The sequence below is a fragment of the Dama dama genome, chromosome 16 (genome assembly GCF_033118175.1).
Source record: "Dama dama isolate Ldn47 chromosome 16, ASM3311817v1, whole genome shotgun sequence".
NCBI lineage: Eukaryota > Metazoa > Chordata > Mammalia > Artiodactyla > Cervidae > Dama > Dama dama.
Window position 1 is genome coordinate 33937808 of NC_083696.1, and position 22941 is coordinate 33960748.

General features: G+C 35.4%; 1 protein-coding gene and 1 non-coding gene across 4 annotated transcripts in view; one reads left to right on the top strand and one right to left on the bottom strand.

Moving 5' to 3' along the window:
• GKAP1 (G kinase anchoring protein 1) overlaps positions 1-22941 on the top strand; it is a 95027-nt gene that overhangs the window by 14028 nt on the left and 58058 nt on the right. For all 3 annotated transcript variants that reach the window (XM_061163759.1, XM_061163760.1, XM_061163761.1), the window contains 4 exons: positions 3035-3178; positions 11969-12046; positions 15845-15968; positions 19105-19127. In XM_061163759.1, coding sequence (XP_061019742.1) covers positions 3035-3178; positions 11969-12046; positions 15845-15968; positions 19105-19127 — 369 coding nt within the window. The remainder of the gene's footprint in view (positions 1-3034; positions 3179-11968; positions 12047-15844; positions 15969-19104; positions 19128-22941) is intronic.
• TRNAW-CCA (transfer RNA tryptophan (anticodon CCA)) lies at positions 17113-17184 on the bottom strand. The gene has a single exon. It is a non-coding gene; the product is annotated as a tRNA-Trp (tRNA).

A 22941-nucleotide genomic window follows, 5' to 3' on the forward strand; every position in this document is an offset into this window, starting at 1 on the left:
ACGCCAGGCCTCCCTGTCCATCACCAACTCCCAGAGTTTACTCAAACTCATGTCCATCGAGTCGGGGATGCCATCCAGCCATCTCATCCTCTGTCGTCCCCTTCTCCTCCTGCCCCCAACCCCTCCCAGCATCAGGGTCTTTTCCAATGAGTCAGCTCTTTGCATCAGGTGGCCAAAGTATTGGAGTTTTCAGCTTCAGCATCAGTCCTTCCAATGAACACCCAGGGCTGATCTCCTTTAGGATGGACTGGTTGGATCTCCTTGCAGTCCAAGGGACTCTCCAGAGTCTTCTCCAACACCACAGTTCAAAAGCATCAATTTTTCTGTGCTCAGCTTTCTTCACAGGTCAACTCTGACATCCATACATGACCACTGGAATAACCATAGCCTTGACTAGACAGACCTTTGTTGGCAAAGTAATGTCTCTGCTTTTTAATATGCTATCTAGGTTGGTCATAACTTTCCTTCCAAGGAGTAAGCGTCTTTTAATTTCATGGCTGCAGTCACCATCTGCAGTGATTTTGGAGCCCCCAAAAATGAAGTCTGACACTGCTTCCACTGTTTCCCCATCTATTTGCCATGAAGTGATGGGACCGGATGCCATGATCTTAGTTTTCTGAATGTTGAGCTTTAAGCCAACTTTTTCACTCTTCTCTTTCACTTTCATCAAGAGGGTTTTTAGTTCCTCTTCACTTTCTGCCGTAAGGATGGTGTTATCTGCATATCTGAGGTTATTGATATTTCTCCCGACAATCTTGATTCCAGCTTGTGCTTCTTCCAGCCCAGCGTTTCTCATGATGTACTCTGCATAGAAGTTAAATAAGCAGGCTGACAATATACAGCCTTGTCATACTCCTTTTCCTGTTTGGAACCAGTCTGTTGGTAAATACTCCTAGCTTGAGTTATATGACCAACATGTAATGTGCCCATTTATTTTTAAAAGAAATACTGAAAAACATCTCTAGGCTGTGTTTGTCTTTTAATAGAGCAGTAGGTATATAAGGACCTTTCTCTATCACTGAATAAGAGAAGTAGTAAAAGTGTTTTTTTCTCCCTATATTCATTTTATAATATCCCAAGACTGCGGAAAAGCCTTTTCAATTTGTTAATTTCCATCACCATTGCTTTCTGAGTATCTCTTTAAAATTTTGCCACACAGGGTCACTTTTTTAAAAGACATTTTTCTCACTATATAACCTTTCAGAAGTCCAGTCTTTTGATTGCCTACCATTTCTTTTGGGAATTAAAGATGATTTGGGGTAACAGAAAATAAGGTAATAGTGGGGTTTACATTTGCATTACTGAGAATGAGCCTGAGGATCCTCCCTTCCCACTTGCGCAGGTATAGTTCTGTCAGTCTATTTTCTGTAATAAATAAGCACTGAACCTGCCATGGCTTCATCTCTAGCAGCATCTCCTCTTCTGGCTTTCCCACAGCAGAAACCACTTACTTAAAGCAGTGTTTGTATCTCATCACTCCCTCCTGCAGAATGGTCTGTTGATTATCAGTTAAATTGTTGATCCTTGATTTAAAGCCTCTTTATTGGTTTTTTAGGACTTTGTAACAAAATACCACAAGCTGGGTGACTTAAAACAACAGAAATGTATTCTCTTAACAGTTCTAGAGGCTGGAAGCTCTAACCAGGGTGTTAATAGGACCAGGCTCTTTCTGAGTAGAATCCTCCTTTTCCTCTCCTCTTCCTAGCTTCTTATGGTAGCTGTCAGTCCTCAGTGTTCCTTGGCTTCATATATCTTTGTCTATACCTTTCATTCACTAAGGCCCAGCCTAGTTCACTTTAACCTTAACTTGATTATATTTGCAAAGATCCTTTTTCTAAATGAGGTTATATTCACAGACAGCAAGAGTTAGGCCTACAACATATTTTTTGAGGGAATACAATTTAATCCATAATAGCCTCTCAGTGCCTTTCTCCCTGTTTCAACCTCTGTGTCTCAGGTTATTCTTACTGTTAGGAGTGGCTTGGCCAGTACAGTTTTAATTCATTATGTTACTTTGTGGGCTAGGCCCTGTATTTTTTAAAAAACTTATCCATTGCTTTTATTGGAAAAATCTTTAAAGCTATTAGATTACAAGTTTTGTTTTTTTCCCTTTTAGAGATACAGAGGAAACTGCTACAGTCTTTACAATATAAGAGGAACAAAATTAGCATCTGTTCTCACTGGAACTTTTTACCTTGCTAACATTGTTAGGGTAGACGCTAATGTCTGCTGCATTAGAAACTCATTATTCTACATTAAATGTAAACAGCAGACATCTATAATGAAATAATCATGGGGCATGAATGTTTGAACTGCTCTGTCTCTTGTCATCATATTTTAAAGTTCCTCAAACTTACTAATGCCTGTAGAGCAATCTGTATTACCTAAGACAGACTGATTTGATTTGTCCTCTTTCCCCACTGGACTGTTGTAACCATTTAAAGTATTTTCCTAACCATATATTGCTAGTTGTAGGCTCTGTATTTTTCAGGACTAGCAAAGTAGTTGCTAGAGTTCCTTAAGCTATCTGCTCCCACTATTTAAACTTTTAAATTTATAAGCCATTAAAATTTAATCTTATTGAACCTTATTCTTTTGGATTTTAAAAGCACACTTGTTAAATCCATGGCTGATTCATGTCAATGTATGACAAAAACCACTACAATATTGTAAAGTAACTAGCCTCCAACTAATAAAAATAAATGAAAAAAAAAATAAAAAGCACACTTGTTATCCTGTTCTCTATTCCTATAAACCCTTTAGTAAACCAGGATCATTAAATTGGTTCAGATGGTGGTATAATAGAGTATAATCCATTTTTACTTATTAATCATTTCATCTAGAAATCCACCAAAATTTTCTTCAATGCTGGTGAAATTCTACAAAGATTACAAAAGTTCACATAGTGACTTTGTGAGTTAGCATAATGAGTATTTAGAAGTATGAAAATATTGATTTCTTAACTTCCAAAAAATCATTAGTATCCCAGTATTGGTAAACGGAATTTAATTTTTTTTGTTGTTTTTTTCCATAGCTCAGGAATCTTGCTTTTAAGAAAATTCCACAGAAATCCTCCCATGCCATTTGTAATGCTCAACATGAGCTTTCGTTATCAAACCCAGTACAGAAGGATTCACGAGAAGAAAATTGGCAAGAGTGGAGACAAAGAGATGAGCAGGTACAGCTAAGTAAATCAAGTTGTTTTGCTTTAGTTTTCAGTGAATTTTTGCATTTTTTAGATAGCATTGCATCCAACTATGATGCTGCTGTTCTGAGGAGCATTTTATATTGGATTAACTCACATGTGTATGCTACTTTTAATAAGAGGTTCTGGTTTTTATCTAACTAGGAAAGCAGATAGACACATTTATTATTTTTGTTAGTTTGTTAGTTTCAAACAGTTATTTTCTGAGTTTTTACTTCATCTGCCTTTTTACAAATGAGGTAGAGATAGGGAAGGTAGAAAAACAGGATTAAATTATTTAAAGTAAAGAAAATCATATTTATAAGAACAATACTAACTGGAAATACTCAGTGACAGTTTTGTTTAAAGAAGAAAGACTTTGCGGGGAAACTTTTCCTTTTCAGTCTTGTTGTAAAATAGTTTGTGACATTTGTTTTTTTAAACCTATTTATGCAGTGTTTTCTTCTTTTATGCCTCTATTAAATAACTGTCATTAATAACCAAATCAAAGAGATAATTTAATAAAACCAATCAGCTTTTTGTGTTTGTGGTATTCAGGAAAATAAACTAAATTTGGAATGTACTCTAGGAGATGCTGTATGTATGAAAAATGAATAGTTATTTTCTTATCTATTAAACTGTCATTTGATCTATTGAAATATTATTTTAGCAGATGTTTGGCTTAATGGAGTGGCTATACCTATTGTGCTTGAGTTTCAGTTTTAAAAGAATTTAACTGTACTAAACCATGCTCTTAACATAAGCTATGTTAATTATAACATTTTCTACAGAAATTTGTAATGCCTCAGGCTCATCATTACAAGCATTTGTTATTACACTAGAGCTGTGCAAAAAGGATATTTCCAGGTACTGGTAAACTGAATAAATTGTCTTATTTTAGGGGGATTATTTGACTCTTTTTTTCCTTTTACAGCATTCATTATGACAGATTTTATTCTGGTTTACAAGTATTATTAGTGATACACTTGTTTAGACAGTAATAGAATTTTCCAGTGTCTTCACCAGAGAGAATTTCTCCCAGTGGCCCAAGGGACACTGGAAAATTAATAAAGGAAAACTGCTCAATTCTGCATCAAAATAAATTCCATGTAATATGGGAACTTAAGAACAGATATTTATTGCCTTTGTTCCTGCCCCCATTGATTATTGCTAAAATGACCAGGTAATTAGGAGGAAGAAATAGTTAACTTGGCCCTAACACTATATAAAAATGTCATCCAAGGCTGAGGAACTTTGAGGAATTTCTACTAGATATACTATTGATGGGTCACTTAGGAAAACCTGTTACCTTATTTGGAAGTCTGACTTGTAGGAAAATAATCAAGGTCCTGGGAAGTAGTTCCTGGGATAATTACACTGATAAGTAAAGAAGAGATAAGGCAAGCTCTGGAGCTGATAGACAGTATACCACTTGGAATCTATTTTACTGTGTGGAATAATAGATTTTAAAAGGGACCAGACTGACTATAGTAGGCAGAAGGCATTCAGTTGTGGTGGGTATTCTTCACACAGGGCAACAGCACTGTAAGAAACTCCACCTATGTCTTTACAACAAATGGTTTTGGGGAAACTGGATATCCACTGCCAAAAGAATGACATTCAAACTGAGCCGATTGAAAAGCTGGATATAGAAATCTTGTCTGTTGTATGACTATTTTAAATACAGAAGAGTAATACCAAGACAAAGTTTCCTACTCCTAAATCGTCAAAGTGATAACATAAATTTACATCAACTAAGCCTCAACATAAAATCTGATAGCTGCATTAAACAGCAACAAGAAAGACAGTAAAGAAGCATCCATTACATATACTTAGGAGCAAGCACTGGATCTTAGTTAATCTCATGTCAACGGAAGAAAAGTTTCTGCCACATAAAAGGAGAACATTGTACTTAATGTCTAAAATGAAAGTATACTTTGAAAGAAATTTGTTATGGGAACAGAAATTTTAGACAGCACCTATTTTTTGTTTTATTAAAAACCAAGGAGCTAGAACATTTTATAAAAGTCGAGGTGGCAATTAACGTTATATGGAATACAGTCCATAGAGCCTCCCAGTCTGTCATGACTGAAGTGACTTAGCATACACAGTACTGATTCCAGTGTTACCTTTTTAAAATTTTACATCATGGCCCCAAAATAATAGAAAAGTCTCTTCTAGTGGATGTTGAATGAAAAATAGATCAGATTCTGTGTATTTCTTTCTCCTGTTGTATTGATTCAGACCCCACATATCACTGGTTTTATCCAACTCTGAAGTGGAATGTCTCCTAGCATGTGCATAGTTAATTGTTTTCTCACATTGTATCCTCTAGTTCATGTGATAAAGGCATTTTGCCAATAGCTTGTTCTGTTTTTTGTTTGTGAAAGTGATATTTCTCATTAACCTTGTGGCTGGTGTAATAAGTCTCTTGGTGATAGTTTGACTTGCATTTGATTTCACTATAAAGAGTGCTCTTTGTGTTTTTTTTTTTAACTTTTTCTTTAGCAACAAAATTCATCACTTTTGTTCTCCAAAGCATTACTTGGTACTTGTTTTGGAAAAACTCATACAGGTCACTGCACTTTAAAGTGAAACAAAAACTATGTCTTTAGGTCTGACCATATTTCATAGCAGAAAACTAGGAACAAATAGACTGATGATTCAGTAAATTGAAATTTCAAGTAGTTGGTGTCTTTGTTGTCATTCAGTTGCTAAGCCGTGTCTGACTCTTTGCAGCCCCATGGACTTCAACATGCCAGGCTTCCCTGTCCTTCAGTGTCTCCCAGAGTTTGCACAAACTCATGTTCATTGAGTTGGTGATACCATCCAACCATCTCATCCTCTGTTGCCGTCTTCTTCTGCTGTCAGCCTTTCTCAGCATCAGGGTCTTTTCCAGTGAGTTAGCCCTTCTCATCAGTGGCCAAAGTATTGGAGCTTCAGCTTCAGCATCTGTCCTTCCAGTGAATATTCAGGGTTGATTTCCTTTAGGATTGACTGGTTTGATCTCTGTGCTGTCCAAGGGACTCTCAAGAGGCTTCTCCAACACCACAGTTCAAAAGCATCAATTCTTTGGTGCTCAGCCTTCTTTATGATCCAACTCTCACATCCATACATGACTACTAGAAAAACCATAGCTTTGACTATACGGACCTTTGTTGGCAAAGTGATGTCTCTGCTTTTTAATATGCTGTCTAGGTTGGTTATAGCATTTCTTCCAAGGAGCAAATGTCTTTTCGTTTCGTGGCTGCAGTCACCATCTGCAGTGATTGTGGCAGTCAAGAAAATAAAATCTGTCACTGTTTCCATGTTTTCTCTGTTTGCCTTGAAGTGATGGGACTGGATGCCATGGTCTCAGTTTTTTGAATGTTGAGTTTCAAGCCAGCTTTTTCACTCTCCTCTTTCACCTTCATCAAGAGGCTCTTAATTTTGGTATTTTAATTTTCTATTATTTTCCTTTTTAGCTGCTTATATGATATCACTTTTGTCCTGAAACAAATTTACATTCTGTATTCACTGTATTAGAGTCCTGTTCATTTTTTAAATTAATGCTATTTTTATAAGTTGTATTATTTACTACTTTCATTGCTACTTTTAATCCTTCCATGAATCAGTGAACTATTTTTATTACTTTGATATATAATTAAAGCATTCAACTTAGTAAATGTCAACAGCACTCAAAAGATATGAAGATGTGTTAGCTGACTTGAATGGAACATGATCATTAGTATGAACACATTTGTAGAATATTGACAGCTTTTAAAATGTTAGTTCAATAAGATTATTTAAAGTTTTCTGGGAAATGATTCTGCTTTCTACACTTTGAAAATCATTGAGTTAAAGGAGCAGAGGGCACTGCTGCTACTGTGGCTAAACATTTGGTTGCAGGTGTTAAATGGTATCAGAATTATGTCCTGTGCTCTGCAGTAACCCTGTTCCCACGATGCCTATGAGAACTGGAAATTAACTCTTCCCTTGGAATTGTTTTGCTTGGATTTAAAGTAGGTAAAATATTTATGGTACTTTGATTTGCAAATTATTTAAAATGTAGTCCTAAAATATTTACTGCCCTCATTTTTCATCAGTTTTTCATACTCTTTAACTGATAATAAACCCTTGAGCCCATAGATTTATTTAAATACAAAAAAAATGTTTTACTACTGGATGGGGATAGGAGACATGAAGGAAGCCAAGAAGAAGGGAGTCTGAAGTACTCCATCTTGGACACATGTAAGTATCTTCTCCAATCCTGTAGGCATTTTAGGGTCATTTCCTCTTTTTCTTCCTTTCCTCCTCTTTCCATCGGTACAAAGAAAATGATGAGCAGCTCTCAACTTGCAAACTTACATATAAGGTACTTTTTAAGAATCATGGTTTTATTTGCATTTTCTTATCCAGTACCTGTCTTTCAGGCCCAAACTTTTTCCCCTCTCAGTTCTACCTCTACGTGTACTGATAATTAATTACATTGAAAACTACATTTATAGAAGTCTTAGGATTAATTCTCTAATTTAGACAACTTTAGGGAATTTGGAATCATGTTTTCTTTCTTTTTCCTGGTATTGTAGCTTTGTGCTACCTTTCTCCCTGTTATATGGAATCAAAAGTCTTATTTTTGATTCATCCTTCTTTCATTCTTCATATTTAATCAGTGTTCTAAAACTTGGTCATTCTTTGCTGAGAAATAGTGTTCTCTGTTTCCCGCATTGCTATGGTCAGGTCCAGCTTTCTGTATGCTGGGACTGCAGTAGTTTAGCCAGACCTGTTGATTCTAAGTTCTCATTCTCCTAATATGCCAGTTTATGTCTTTAAAATCACTTTTACCAGTGCCCCTCTTTCATCTATCCTGAATCCCTAGTTTTTAGGGAGTTTCTGGAACCCAATTTTACCTACCTAAGCAATCTAATTTTCTACTATTCTCCAAAATAGAGAAGTGAAATTCTAATTTACTGTGTGCAACTCTTGGGCAAGGTAGGCACTGTACTAGGTACTTTACGTATATTATAGCTTTAAATTTTTAAAAATACCCTGCAAGGTAGGTATTTCAATTATCTTTTTATGTATAAAGAAACTTGAGATTCACAGAAGTACATAACTTGCTGCGTGTCACAGCTAGCATGGGTAGAAGAGAAATTTAAATCATCCACCTGTGTGATCTCCCAAAGCCTGTGTTTTTTCACATTCCTCTTGTATTTCATAGAATTCATCTTTTATCATGTATCCCATAATGTGTCTGTTCTTAATATCATACTTTTGTTCATATGACTCTTTCCTCCTAAAATACTTTCATTCCTTTTCTACCTATCCAAATGATATCTATCCTTTAAGGACCAACTTAATAGTTTCTTTGTGTATGCTTCTTTGTTCTTGTTTACCTTTTTTCCGTCAACTTTTGTAGCACTTTTAATATCTTATTCTGTTTTCTGTGTGTCATGTGTTTAAGTTTTCTGTTCCCAACTGGGATAGAAATGCTTTGAGGGCAAAAGCCAAATTTATGCTTCTTCTTTAAGGTCTACAGGCAAAGCACATAGAAGGTTCTCTATGAATCCTTATAAACTGATTGACCATATAGTGACATTTTATAGAAGTTTTTTGTAGTTTTCATAAAGCTAAACTGAAATTTAAATCATTTTATCCTAATTGTATTTCCTTGTATACAAGTTTTTGTTAATAATTAGAAGGTAAGTGTAAGCTCTAAACTGCTATATTTAGAATCAAATGTTGGGGAGAGCCATATTTTTTACTTTTAGAAGTTCCATTTCATTCATTTTTATCACGCTCTTAGAATCAGCTACCTATATACTTAAGTTATATGAGATAATATGAAAAAGAATAATGACATCTTGCAAGACTTCCAACTTCATCACCTCCTCTCTTGCCCAGGGATTTATTTTTGGAATATTAGTCAGGATATGTGACAAATTGGAAATAATCCTAAATGCCTTTTCTGTAAATTTTAAATGTCATTAATATGGATTAATAGCGTGGTGGTAAATGGAAACAACTTTGCTCAGAATAAATTTAAGTAGTTTTGTTATTTTCTATGGGGTTACTTTTGCTATGCTCTATATTGAAATATTTTGTGCTGTTTGCTTTGTGTTTTGGTGGAAAGATTGATATAAATTTCCTTTTTTTGTGTGATATTAACATGAATCCATGTCATTAACATGGAAGTAAGATTGCTGGGAGAAATAGCAACAACTTCAGATATGCAGATGATACCACTCTAATGGCAGAAAGTGAAGAGGAACTAAAGAGCCTCTTGATGAAGGTGAAAGAGGAGAGTGAAAAATCTGGCTTGAAACTCAGCATTCAAAAAACTAAGATCATAGCATCCAGTCCCATCACTTCATGACAAATAGAAGGGGAAAAAATGGAAACAGTGACAGGTTTTATTTTCTTGAGCTCCAAAATCACTGCAGACGGTGACTGCAGCCTTGAAATGAAACGACACTTGCTCCGTGGAAGAAAAGCTATGACAAACCTAGACAGCGTATTAAAAAGCAGAGACATCACTTTGCCAACAAAGGTCTGCATAGTCAAAGCTATGGTTTTTCCAATAGTCACGTTAAGAGTGTGAGAGTTGGATCATAAAGATGGCTGAGTGCCTAAGATTTGATGCTTTCGAACTGTAGTGCTGGAGAAGACTCTCGAGAGTCCCTTGGACAGCACAGGGATCAAACCAGTCAATCTTAAAGGTAATCAACCCTGAATATTCACCGAAGGACTGATACTGAAGCTGATGAAACTCCAATAGTTTGGCCACTGATGTGAAGAGCCAACTGCATTGGAAAAGACCCTGATGCTGGGAAAGACTGAAGGCAGGAGAAGAGGGCAACTGAATGAGATAGTTGGATGGCATCACCGACTCAATGAATATGAGTTTGAACAAACTCTGGGAGATAGTGAAGAACAGGGAAGCCTGGCATGCTGCTATTCATGGGTTGGACACGGCTTAGTGACTGGACAACTACAACAACAACATGAATCCAATTTCTTTTTACCTTTTAAAGATATTGTTCTTAACAATACCTTTAAAGGTATTGTATTGTTCTTTAAATACACATTTATATAATAAAGTATAAAAAATTAACCTTTGAGAAAGATTACTTTTTTCTGATTATTATTCATTTGGATTGAAGTAATTCTTCAGTTCTTTTCAGTTACTCCTTACCTTAGAAAAAGTATGTACAATTCACTTGGGAATTAACGACAATTTCTGTATGCCCTTATTTACGATTATAGTTGTAATTGTATTTTTCTCTGAGTTAGATCAATTTTTTGTGAAAACATAGTTTTCCCCCTCTTTTTGTTATCTTAGTATAGGGTTGGATGAGATACTTTCAAAGGGATAACATTGATTAGAAATAAATGATTTATCAGTTCCTGATGTCCAGTGTTAACAGTTTTCTAATTTTCAAGGTATTCCTTTGAAACAGATTACTCCTTTTAGGAACTGATTTCTGTTTTAGTTCAGTTTTTTAAAATCATTAAACAGCAGAAACAATTCTGAGTAACTTTGGCAAAAAATAATTTGGTAAATGATACTAATTAACAGATTTAAATTAAAAACTAAACAATGAGACCTTGGGAAAGATGAAAACTAAGGAATTCTGGGTGCTCTTAGGCATGAACTAGTAGAGCTGGTATACTCACTTTTAGAGGCTATAATCAGCTGATTGAACTCTTCTTACTTTGTGTTTGTTCTCAAAATTTAATTCCCAAGAGAACAAAAAATAGCTCCGTCCTTTGGTCCCATCCTGTTGGTGGTTGCAATGGCAGCTGAGATGTTTGTGTGGGTATGCTAGCAAGTGGTATAAAGAATCAGGTGGTGACTGTCTTGCCAGAATCCTAGGACACTGGATTGAAGTGTTGTTATTCAGAGGAATAAAGGAAGGTATTGTGGGCAGATTAAAAGCAGTGCCCCCTGAAGTTATATTTTTATTATATGGTATGCATAAGTTGACACATACATGTAAACAAATCCAGGATAGTTTACTCTTATCCTATTGCAACTGTCCTATATTTAGCTGCAGACATACCTTACCCCCAAAGGTAGACAACCCAAAGTCTCCTTCAGCTACAGTACCAATTCTGTTGGACAGTTAGGAAAAGTAAGTCTTAGAGACTAATTTGATTGGAGGTGGCAGAAGCTGGATTGTCAGAGCTTAAGGTGAGACTGAGTGGTGAGAGAGAGGAACCAAAAGAGACAGATCACAAAGAATCATTTTATTATAGTAGTATTAGATGACTTTAAAGGTAGACCAGTCATACAAAAGGAATAAAAAGAAAACAGTAAAAAGATGCACTGTAATTTTTCTGTAACATCAGGCATATGCCAAAACAATTGGTCACCTTATTTAAAAGTTCTGTACCTGCAAATTAGTCTATATTAACGATATGGTATGTTTTATAATGCTTATTGAGTTTTTAGTATTCTTATTTGTTTTTAGTAACATTATATTTTCTGTGTCCAAAACTAGATACCATCTTTGACATCTGTTACAGTGTCAATTTCCTTGTAAGATTTTTTTATTAGAGTAAAAACATTGTGTTACACAACAGATAATTGACAATGAGGAAGTAAAAATATCAAAATTGTAAGTTTTTGCTTTGGTATCATCTATAAAACATGGAGTTCTCTACTTTGGTATGGATAGATAACTTTGGAGAACCCAGGTTTTAAAAGTATTTGTTTTCTTATTCTGTATATATTATCATGGTTATTTTGCTGGTGTCATATAATGCTATATCTGTTTATTGTGAAACTGTTTTTACTTTTAGCTGACATCTGAAATGTTTGAAGCAGATCTTGAGAAGGCATTGTTGCTGAGTAAATTAGAATATGAAGAACACAAAAAGGTATTTACACATTTATTGATTTAGATATTTTAAGACTTCAAAAGTTTGAACCAGCCTTCCCGAATTTTGTATAAAAGTTCTCCTTTAAAGTCTGTCGTAAAAATCCATCCTTGTATCAAAGTATTAACATAAAGTTTTTATGAGATTCTCCTCAAGTTTTGAGAGATACCACAAACACGTGGACTGAGCTTTGTCTGGTGATTTGGAATGTTTAGTTAAGAAATCTCTCCACCCACAATGAAAGGGAGAGAGGAAATGAATAGCAGATGATTTATTTTAACTTATTTTAAATGAACATAGAAAATAGTTAAGATTTAAAAATTTGAGTAACTCTGTGAACAGGGGCATCCATTAAAAGACCCTCTACTGAAGATACACTGTAGTTAATTAAAGTAAATGAGAGGACATTTCTGATAATTTGACCTTGTGAATTTAGCATTTATCACTAAGCTTTGATATTGGGTTATGTGTTGAAATGCATTATATAGCTTGTAACTGTAGGGATATTTAAGCAAAAAGTAGCGTTTGTTTCTATTTTCTGTATTTAAATTGAGCATTTATATTATCTCCATATTGGTTAACGTTTTAGTCTTTTGCACACATTGGTAATTTTTTTTTTTGGTCTGTAAAATTTATTCAACTTGTGGTTACTCAGTGGTTGATCATAAATGGCCTTTGGGCTTAAGGGCCTTTAGACTATATCACTGTACACTAACTCCTTCATTCAACATGAAGGGTGTAGAGGAGTGAACATTTACAGTAGATGATTTTGCTATTTATTTGTAGCTCAAGGGAAGAGGATGAAAGTTGCCATTAGACTGGACTTGGTACACTGTATGTGTTAGTTTCATTTTCCATGTCCCTATTTGTATTATCTGGAATAATCAAGAATAACTGTAATCATTACTGTTATTTGTTCATTTAGACACAAAGCTAGCAATTACAGCTAACTTTACTATCGTTTAATCATTTAAATGAACTTTTAGATTACACTGGAAAAATCCTCCTGACTTGCTCAGTTCAAAGATAAAATTTATCAAATAGAATATTATCATACAGTGATGATTTGTTGTAAAATATCTATCTACATTCTAAAGCTAAAAGGATTAGCTATACCTATAGAGGAGGAGTAGAGTAGATGGTATTGGTAAAATATGCTCCCAGTCAGTTTTTTTGCGGCAGTCATAGGCCGGCACCGAAAAGCGCAGGCTTTATCGGACTGTAGTGATTCTCAGGGAACGGTCAGACTCCTTCCCTGTGCGGTGGCGGCTGCCACTTAGTTGCTTCTGCTGCTGCTGCTAAGTCGCTTCAGTTGTGTCCGACCCTGTGCGACCCCATAGACGGCAGCCCACCAGGCTCCCCCGTCCCTGGGATTCTCCAGGCAAGAACACTGGAGTGGGTTGCCATTTCCTTCTCCAATGCATGAAAGTGAAAAGTGAAAGTGAAGTCGCTCAGTCGTGTCCGACTCTTAGCGACCCCATGGACTGCAGCCTACCAGGCTCCTCCATCCATGGGATTTTCCAGGCAAGAGTACTGGAGTGGGGTGCCACTGCCTTCTCCAATGCAATGGCTAGTTTGATGTAATTACACTGATGTAGATATTAAGTCAGTATTCCAATAAAATAACTGATTATTTTAGCCTAAAGGTTTTCATAATAGCTAAAGTGTGAGATGGCATTTTCTATCCTGTCACTTGTTCACCATATATTTTTTGAATAGTCAAAAGTTGCTAGGCATGCAGTACAAAGATAGAGACATGGCCCAAGCTATTGAATTTAGTAGAGGGAGTGAAGTAAGAGACACACATATACTCGTAGTGTATAGTATTGAGAGATTTTATGTTTTCATTGCAGTGGGAATTCAGTAAGATAGAATTTTCTGTGCTTTTGATGGGGGTGGATTTTAGGAAAGGATTCTTTTTTTATTTGATAAATCTGAAGTGTTACAGTATGTAAATATAAGATGTATAGTGTGTTAGTTTGATCTGTTTGTGTATTGTAGTATGATTGCCAGTGAAGCGATATTTATCATATGATAGTGTTGTAGTATATAGTATTATTGATTTTTATTCATTATACTGTGCATTGGATCTCTGTGGTTTATTTATTACTCATTATAAGTTTGTATACTTAAACACCGTTGGTCTCATTTTACCATCCCCTGGTAACTAATTTTACTCTTTTTTAATAGGTTTGCCTTTATTTTTTTAAAAAAGATTCCTCATATAAGTGAAATCATTCAGTACTTCTCTTTCTCTGTCTAACTTACTTCACTGAGCATAATGTTATCAAGGTCTATCCATGTTGTGACAGGATATCTTAGGATGGCAGGATATCTTAGGAAAAGGTTCTTAAAGAGGAGTCTTACTTGATATATTAAAGGTTCATCAGTAGGCAAGAGAAAGGCATTCTCAAGGAAGGAGAGGAGAGGATGTATCTTGTATGTATACATGTGAAAGAGTAGCATTTTGAAAAACTGTAATTAGTACCTAGAGTTGCTGGAGATACTGCCACCAGAATAGACTATAAACATTGTGTGCAGACTTAGGAGATTGACTTCTATACATTTGTTGGGAGAGAGCTGTTGAATATTTTTAACTTTTTAGATTTCAGGTTTTCATTTTAGAAACTCATGCTATAACAGTGTAGAAGATGAGTGGTGGGGCTAAAATTAGAGAATATTGTAATACCAAGTTAAAGAAGGCAAGGGAAATGACAAAATACGAAGTCCATGGGGTTGCAACGAGTCGGACATGACTGAGCGACTGAACTGAACTTCCCTGCTGGGGATGAATAAAAGAGAATAGATTTAAGAGCTCTTTAGGAGATAAACTCAACAAGACCTAATGACTAATTTGCACATAAAATATAAAAGAAGAATAGGCAAGGGTCACTGAGGTTTCTAGCCTAGACAGTGTGTAATGATGGTGACATTAAATAAGGTGCTCATTAGGAGTTCAACATGCTTAGTTTGCAGATATTTACTGAATATTCCATGTGAGTTGTCTGTACATACACAAGTCATCAGGTAGAACTTTAAATTTTGAGTTTGAGGAACAACAGGTATAAAGGATATGAAGATAGGTTAAGAATGGAATAATGGTGAACAGCAGCTGCATTTTAAAGAATATAGTTGGGAAAAGAGAAAGCAGTGAAGGAGAAATAAGCATAGTCAGAAGTGTGTTGAGAAAACTAAGAGATGCTTAAAAGTCTTTGGATTTAGCTTTGAAAAAGAAAACTTAAAGTGTGAGTTGGTCATTTGTGTTTGACTCTGCGACCCCATGGACTGTAGCCTCTGTCCATAGAATTCTCCAGGCAGGAATACTGGAGTGGATTGCTATTCCCTTCTCCAGGGAATCTTCCTGACCCAGAGATCAAACCTGAGTCTCCTGCATTGTAGGCAGATTCTTTACCGTCTGAGCCACCAGGAGGTTGACTTCTTTTTAGTGTCAGAAACTAGCAGAAGCCAGATTTCAGTTTGTTTGAGAAAGGAAATTGACCCTAGATTATTGTGTTAAGTTTGGTCCTGAAATGAAGAAGAGGATGAGCAACTCTTCTATAACTCTCAAGAGTTATAGATAAAGGTATAGCTTTTAATTTTTATTTTAGTGTTTAATAGGCAAAAGATTAAGTATATCTGTAAACAGGTTACTTTTTATACAGTTTGGCTAGCCTCTGTTTTGATTTTTTTATTTGCCTCTTATCTTTAAAAATATAACTTTAAGAAACATATTGCATATTGGTGAATTGATTTTACTGGTGTAAACCAAGCTTAATTATTGTTGGTAATTTTTTTTAGGAATATGAAAATGCTGAAAATGCATCGACTCAGTCAAAGGTTGTGAATAAAAAAGACAAAAGAAAGACTCATCAGGGAAAAGACAAACCTCTCACAATATCACTAAAAGAGTTTCAATCTGAAGGTAATATATGTACAAAATCTATTAAGCCAGAGAAACTATTCTGAGTCTTTGTATACTTAAGTTTAAGTACCTTTCTAATTTTTAAAATAAGATTGTTTTATTTATTTATTTTTTTTAAATTAATAATCATCAGCTTTCAAGTCTGCCTGTGGATTGATGCAGAATTGTCATCTTTTTTTTTTTTTTAATTTTTTTATTAGTTGGAGGCTAATTACTTCACAACATTTCAGTGGGTTTTGTCATACATTGATATGAATCAGCCATAGATTTACACGTATTCCCCATCCTGATCCCCCCTCCCACCTCCCTCTCCACCCGATTCCTCTGGGTCTTCCCAGTGCACCAGGCCCGAGCACTTGTCTCATGCATCCCACCTGGGCTAATAAGATTGTTTTATTAATATGTTACTTACAATGTAAAACATGTAAACCTGCTTGGAAATAAACTATTTGGGGGTTAAAGTGATTTAAACACAGTCATTAAAACCTCATAAAATTTCAGTAAGAATTTATCTTTCTGTATTTCTGAATTTGCCCCTTTTCTAAAATTCACTGAAAATAAGAATTGATATTTGTAGTTTTGAGTCATCTTGAAACATATTATTGTCCTTACACATAAAGTAATTTGACTTACACTAGACTAGAAATAGGGGGCTTCCCAGGTGGCACAGTGGAAAAGAATCTGCCTGACAGTGCAGGAGACATAGGAGACCTGGGTTCGATCCCTGGGTTGGAAAGATCCCCTGGAGAAGGAAATGGCACCCCACTCCTGTATTCTTGCCTGGAGAATCCCATGGACAGAAGAGTCTGGTGAGCTATAGTCCATGGGGTTGCAAAAGAGTTAGACATGACTTAGCAACTAAATAACAACAAGCCATGCTTACACCAGTCAAAACAGTTGCTGACCAGATAAACAGCAAGGTCCAACTGTATTGCAGGGAATTATATTCAAAGGAAAATAAGAGTAGTTGCTGACCAAATGAACAGCCATTTGTTCATTGATATTGAAGTCAGTTTGACTCGTATGAATTTAAACTTAATACATTGGTCACCTCGTGGACTATAGCCCACCAGGCTCCTCTGCCCATGGAATTCTGCAGGCAGAGAATACTGGCATGGGTTACCATTCTCTTCTCCAAGGGATCTTCCCAACCTGGGGATCGAACCCAGGTCTTCTGCATTGGAGGCAGATTCTTTACCATCTAAGCCATCAGGGAAGCCGTCCATGAGGATTAGTAAGACCATAACAGTAATATAAAAAAAAAATAATTCACTGGTTTTAGAAACAAGCCTGTCTGTGCATTCAGTTCAGTTCAGTCGCTCAGTTGTGTCCGACTTCTTGCAACCCCATGAACCACAGCACGTCAGGCCTCCCTGTCCATCACCAACTCCCGGAGTCCAACCAAACCCATGTCCATCGAGTCGGTGATGCCATCCAATCATCTCATCCTCTGTCGTCCCCTTCTCCTCTTGCTCTCAATCTTTCCCAGCATCAAGGTCTTTTCAGATGAGTCAGCTCTTCGCATGAGGTGGCCAAAGTATTGGAGTTTCAGCTTCAATATCAGTCCCTCCAATGAACATCCAGGGCTGATCTCCTTTAGGATGGCCTGGTTGGATCTCCTTGCAGTCCGTGAAGCTAGGAATAAATTTAGAGGATTGCATTGTTTACATTTAAGGATGAGGAAAGTTTTTCCTATAGCCGACTTTTCTGACTAAGTCATTTTGTTTTGGGGTTAAAAGAACAGATACATGTTAAATTTCCAATTTTAGTAGGAATGATTTTATATAAGAGTTATGTCATTATAAACTAGGCAAAGCTATGAAAAGAATGTTTTTTAAAACTTTATTTTTTGTATGTTTAAATACTATATAAATTTATTAGATGAGTTGAGAATGATATTAGTCTGATATTGTTAAAGGCAGGCTGCACAACTATTTCAAAACATGACAAACACAATTATGGTTCTTCCCTGGCTTCACATTGAATAATAAGTAGAAAATGCAAGAAGAATGACTGAGTAGCCTATCAGGATTTGGTAGTTTGACCTGAAATTTATGATTTTGAGATTTACTGGGTTTATGGACTCTATTGTGATCAGTGAATGCTTTAGAGAATTGGACCCAGGTTTTAGATTTGCAAATAGATTTCTCATAAGAAATTATGCTGTTAAATTACTTTTAGTCCTTGAGAGTGGAAAGTTTCTACTGTGCCTGAGAAGCATTGTTAAATATTAGATAACTTGATCATCTCCAAGTTAAATAAGAACACTTGCTACCTGTTAGTTTCAACCTTTTGTCTGTGTGGATTCCCTGTGTCTTCCTTGTAATCATTTCCCAGAAATACTGTGTTGTCACTAAGTCAATGGTTTGTTTAAGTTCGATATAGTTGTGTCAACATAAATATACATTAATTTTTAGGATTTTTTTCACAGTATTATCACATCACTATAATATGTAGTTTTAAAATTTAAAAAACCTAGCTAATAGTTAGGACACAAATCACTGTTCTACCTTTTATTCCACAAAGGCAGTGGTCTGTACAATCTTTACGCTAAGAGTACCTTGTGATTTTAGACATGTTTACTTCCCTTCAAGTGCTCCCGCCCAAAAAAAATGTATGTGAAACAACAAATTTAAACTATATGAAATTCAAATGTTTAGAATTTAATAGTACCCCTTGGTATGGGTGGCATTTAGTGAGATATGAGTCCTTAAGCTGAGCAAATTAGTAATTATATGGTAAATTTTAACATCTTATCCCTAGAAAAGTAAATCTGATGTGAGTCCGAGACAACCCCCAAATGACTTCTGTAACTCTTACTGTTGTTGTTCAGTCGCTAAGTTACATTCAGCTCTTTTGTGACTCCATGGACTGCAGCCCACCAGGCTTCTCTGTCCATGGAATTTCCCAGGCAAGAATACTGGAGTGAGTTGCCATTTCCTTCCCAAGGGGATCTTCTTGATTCAGGGATGCAGGCGGATTCTTTACTGCTGAGCCACCAGGGAAGCCTGGTGTAACTCTTATAATTTTGAAATTCTTTTCAATAACTTAGTTTAAATATTTTGTACATATTGAAATATTTTATATGTTAATATCCTTCAATGAAGTCTCACCATTTTTTTTTTTTCGTTTACAGATCACATTAGTAAAAAGACTGAGGTAAGTGTTACTGTAACCATCTTTATTCTAGAAAACATTTGTTGGTTTTAAGAGTAGTACTTTAGTGTTTGTCTATAAGTTTTTTTGAGATATAGCCATTTAAAGGATAGCCCATGTTTGTCATGAATAATTAAACTCAATCCTTTGTCTTGCAATTAATATAAAGTACAATACAGTAGAATAAAAATACTATTTGCATGAAATATAGTATCATTTGACTTTAGCATTCTAATTATTGTGTGTCTAAAGGTTACCACATGTAAGCTTAAAATTTTAGGGAAAAGTGGTATAATACTTCAAACTTTATTTAAAAAAAAAATCCTGAAACCATGGCTCAGGATATTTTGGAATTATAGAAATTGTGAGGTAAGCTGTGATTTTATTGTTTATACCTGTGGATAACCTGGTCATATATTTCTCTTATCATTTGCCATTAGAGGGTAGAGCAGCCTAAACATACTTTTCTAGTGTTATTGGTCACTTTTTTCTGTTAAGACTAATACAGTCTCTATAAACCTTTTAGCATTGGCAGATATTTCTGTAAAATACTTTCTAATATTGAGGAAGGTACTAATAAAATGTTCTTTTGACTTCTTTAGGTAATAATCTAAGGTTTCATTATTTTTGTGTCATGTGTGTTTTCTTGTTAGTAATTCCATTAATTGATTTTTTCAATAGTCAGATGTTCCTTGATTTCACCGTAGAATACATACATAGTTTTGACTATTTTTGTTGTTTCAGATGTCTTCTTGACAGGTCAGGGAAATGAAATCCGTTTCTAAGAATACCACATCTATATAACTCTGTAACTATATTAGTAATATAGTCCTCAGCTGTGCACACAAACACAAAACTCATTTATTGTTAAAACAGATGATTGAAATTCTTTTAACATTATTTACAAACCACTATCACTGTTTTTAGATTAAAATTTAGATGACTGCAAATACAGACTGAGTATTATATATATTAGAAGATCCCGTGAAGAAGGGAATGGCTACCTACTCCAGTATTCTTGCTTGGAGAATTCCATGAACAGAGGTGCCTGGTGGGCTACAGTCCATGGGATCACAAAGGGTCGGACACGACTGAGTGATAACACACACACACACACACACATTAATTATGTGTTTTAAAGTGGAAAATGTGCACTTTTGGACTGATGTCATTTTTTTTTTGTCCATTGATTTATTGGGAGGGTAGTTTTATGCAAATGATAAAGCAGATAACACGTATTCTTCAGATAGTACTGGCAACTGTTAGTGGAGGGAAAGATAATTTTTATGAACTATTTATGCTTGCTCTTTTTCTTCACTGACATGAAAGGAAAAAAAAAAGCAGACTGACAGGATCTATTTAATATATTTAACCCAAGTGGTATTTAAACAAACATGTGACATAACATATGTTTTGTATTTCATATATAACATATGTTATAGTTTTAGGGCTGTATTGATCTATTTTTTTTATCTATTTTTAAATAATTTGATATGTAATAAAATTCACTGTGAGTAATCTTGATGATTAAGATGTAAACATCTGTAAATGCAGTCTAATTATAATTTATTTCCTACATAAATATTTTAAGAAATTGGTCACAAAAATATGTATCTCACATTATTCTATGATATGTAGTAAAAATGTATGAAAGTTATGTTCTGCTGCTATTGGATGTATTACTAATTTTCTGGGGACTTGGATATTTAAACTGAAGAAATTGAAGAAAGTATGGAAATTGAAGAAATTAGGGAAATTCTTAAATTGAAGAAAGTAGGGAAAACCACTAGACCATTCAGGGATGACCCAAATCAAATCTGTTACGATTATACAGTGGAAGTGACAAATAGATTCAAGGGATTAGATTTCAGTGCCTGAAGAACTATGGATGGAGGTTCGTGACATTGAACAGGAGGCAGTGATCAAGACCATCCCTAAGAAAAAGAAATGCAAAAAGGCAAAATTGTTGTCTAAGGAGGCCTTTCAAATAGCTGAGAAAAGAAGAGAAGCTAAAGGCAAAAGAGAAAAGGAAAGATATACCCATTTGAATGCAGAGTTCCAAAGAAGAGCAAGGAGAGATAAGAAAGCCTTCCTCAGTGATCATTGCAAAGAAATAGAGGACAACAAAAGAATGGGAAAAACCAGAGATCTCTTCAAGAAAATTAGAGATACCAAGGGAACATTTGTGCAACGATGGGCACAATAAAGGACAGAAATGGCATGGACCTAACAGAAACAGAAGATATTAAGAAGAGGTGGCAAGAATACACAGAAGAACTATACAAAAAAATCTTCATGACCCATGTAAAACCATGATGGAGTGATCACTCACCTAGAGCCAGACATCCTGGAATGCAAAGTCAAGTGGGCCTTAGGAAGCATCACAACGAACAAAGTTAGTGGAGGTGAATTCCAGCTGAACTATCTCAAATCCTCGAAGATGATGCTGTGAAAGTGCTGCATTCAATATGCCAGCAAATTTGGAAAACTCAGCAGTGGCCACAGGACTGGAAAAGGTCAGTGTTCATTCCAATCCCAAAGAAAGGCAGTGCCAAAAAATGTTCAAACTACTGCACAATCACACTCATCTCACACACTAGCAAAATAATGCTCAAAATTCTCCACGCCAGGTTTCAACAGTACATGAACCGAGAACTTCCAGATGTTCAAGCTGGATTTAGAAAAGGCAGAGGAACCAGAGATCAAATTGCCAACATCCATTGGATCATAGAAAATGCAAGAGTATTACAGAAAAACATCTGCTTTTGCTTAACTCTCTCCACTTCCCTTGAGTGTGGGATGTATTTAATAACTTGCTTCCAAAGGTAGACTGCAGAAAATGAGGGAAAGTAACTACACTGGAGAAACCTGGCAAACACAGCCTTGACCAGGTGATAAATGTTAATATTAGTGTTAAATCATGTTGGTAGTATGTGTCCTTGATGTGATGAGAACGGCCTAATCCTCTGTGGTTTTTTCCCCTAAAACACATGTCTAGTTTTGAGAAAAACATAAATGCATATCCAGGACCATTCTACAAAATAACTGACCATTGTACCTGTATGACTTGAAAATATAAAGGTCATAAAAAACAAAGTCTGAGAAAATGTCATGGCTCAGAGAAGGCTAAGGAGACAGGATAACTAAATGTAATATATCCTGGATGGGATCTTGGAACAGAAAAAGAACATTAGAGAAAACTAGTTCTAGGGAAATCCAGATAAAGTGTGGAGTCTAATTATAGTAATATGGCAATAATGGTTCCTTAGTTGTAAGAAGTGTACCACAATAATGTAAGAAGTTATCAACAAGGGACACTGGGTGAGAGATGTGTATGGAAATTTTCTATTTTCTGAAACTTCACTGTAAATCGAAGACTTTTCTGCATTTAAAGGTTTATTTTCAAAATTGATCAGTAGGTTCAAGTGTTGTGAGTCAATATAAAGTTAGGGTTAAGGCTAGTAGCTATTAAAAATTATTTCTTTGATTCATTATTTCTTTAGAGCTGTTATTTAACTTTTTGTTTCAGGAATACATGCATATAGTAATAATTGTAGAATTTATAAAATCAGTGGTATCTCAACTATTGTCATTCTCTTACTACATATTAAAATCCTCCTCATGTTTCAAGATTGACTCTGGGTCAAGCTGTGCAAGCGTGCTTAGAGTTTTTCGGAACATGCTATACTTTCTCATCTTGCCTCCCATGTATTCTTTCCTTCCATCTTTCTCAGTGGTGTTTTGTCTATGAGTAGTTGTTCTTATAAGAGAGTGTGAAATCAGGAACAACGTATGTCACCATCTTGATGATGTCACA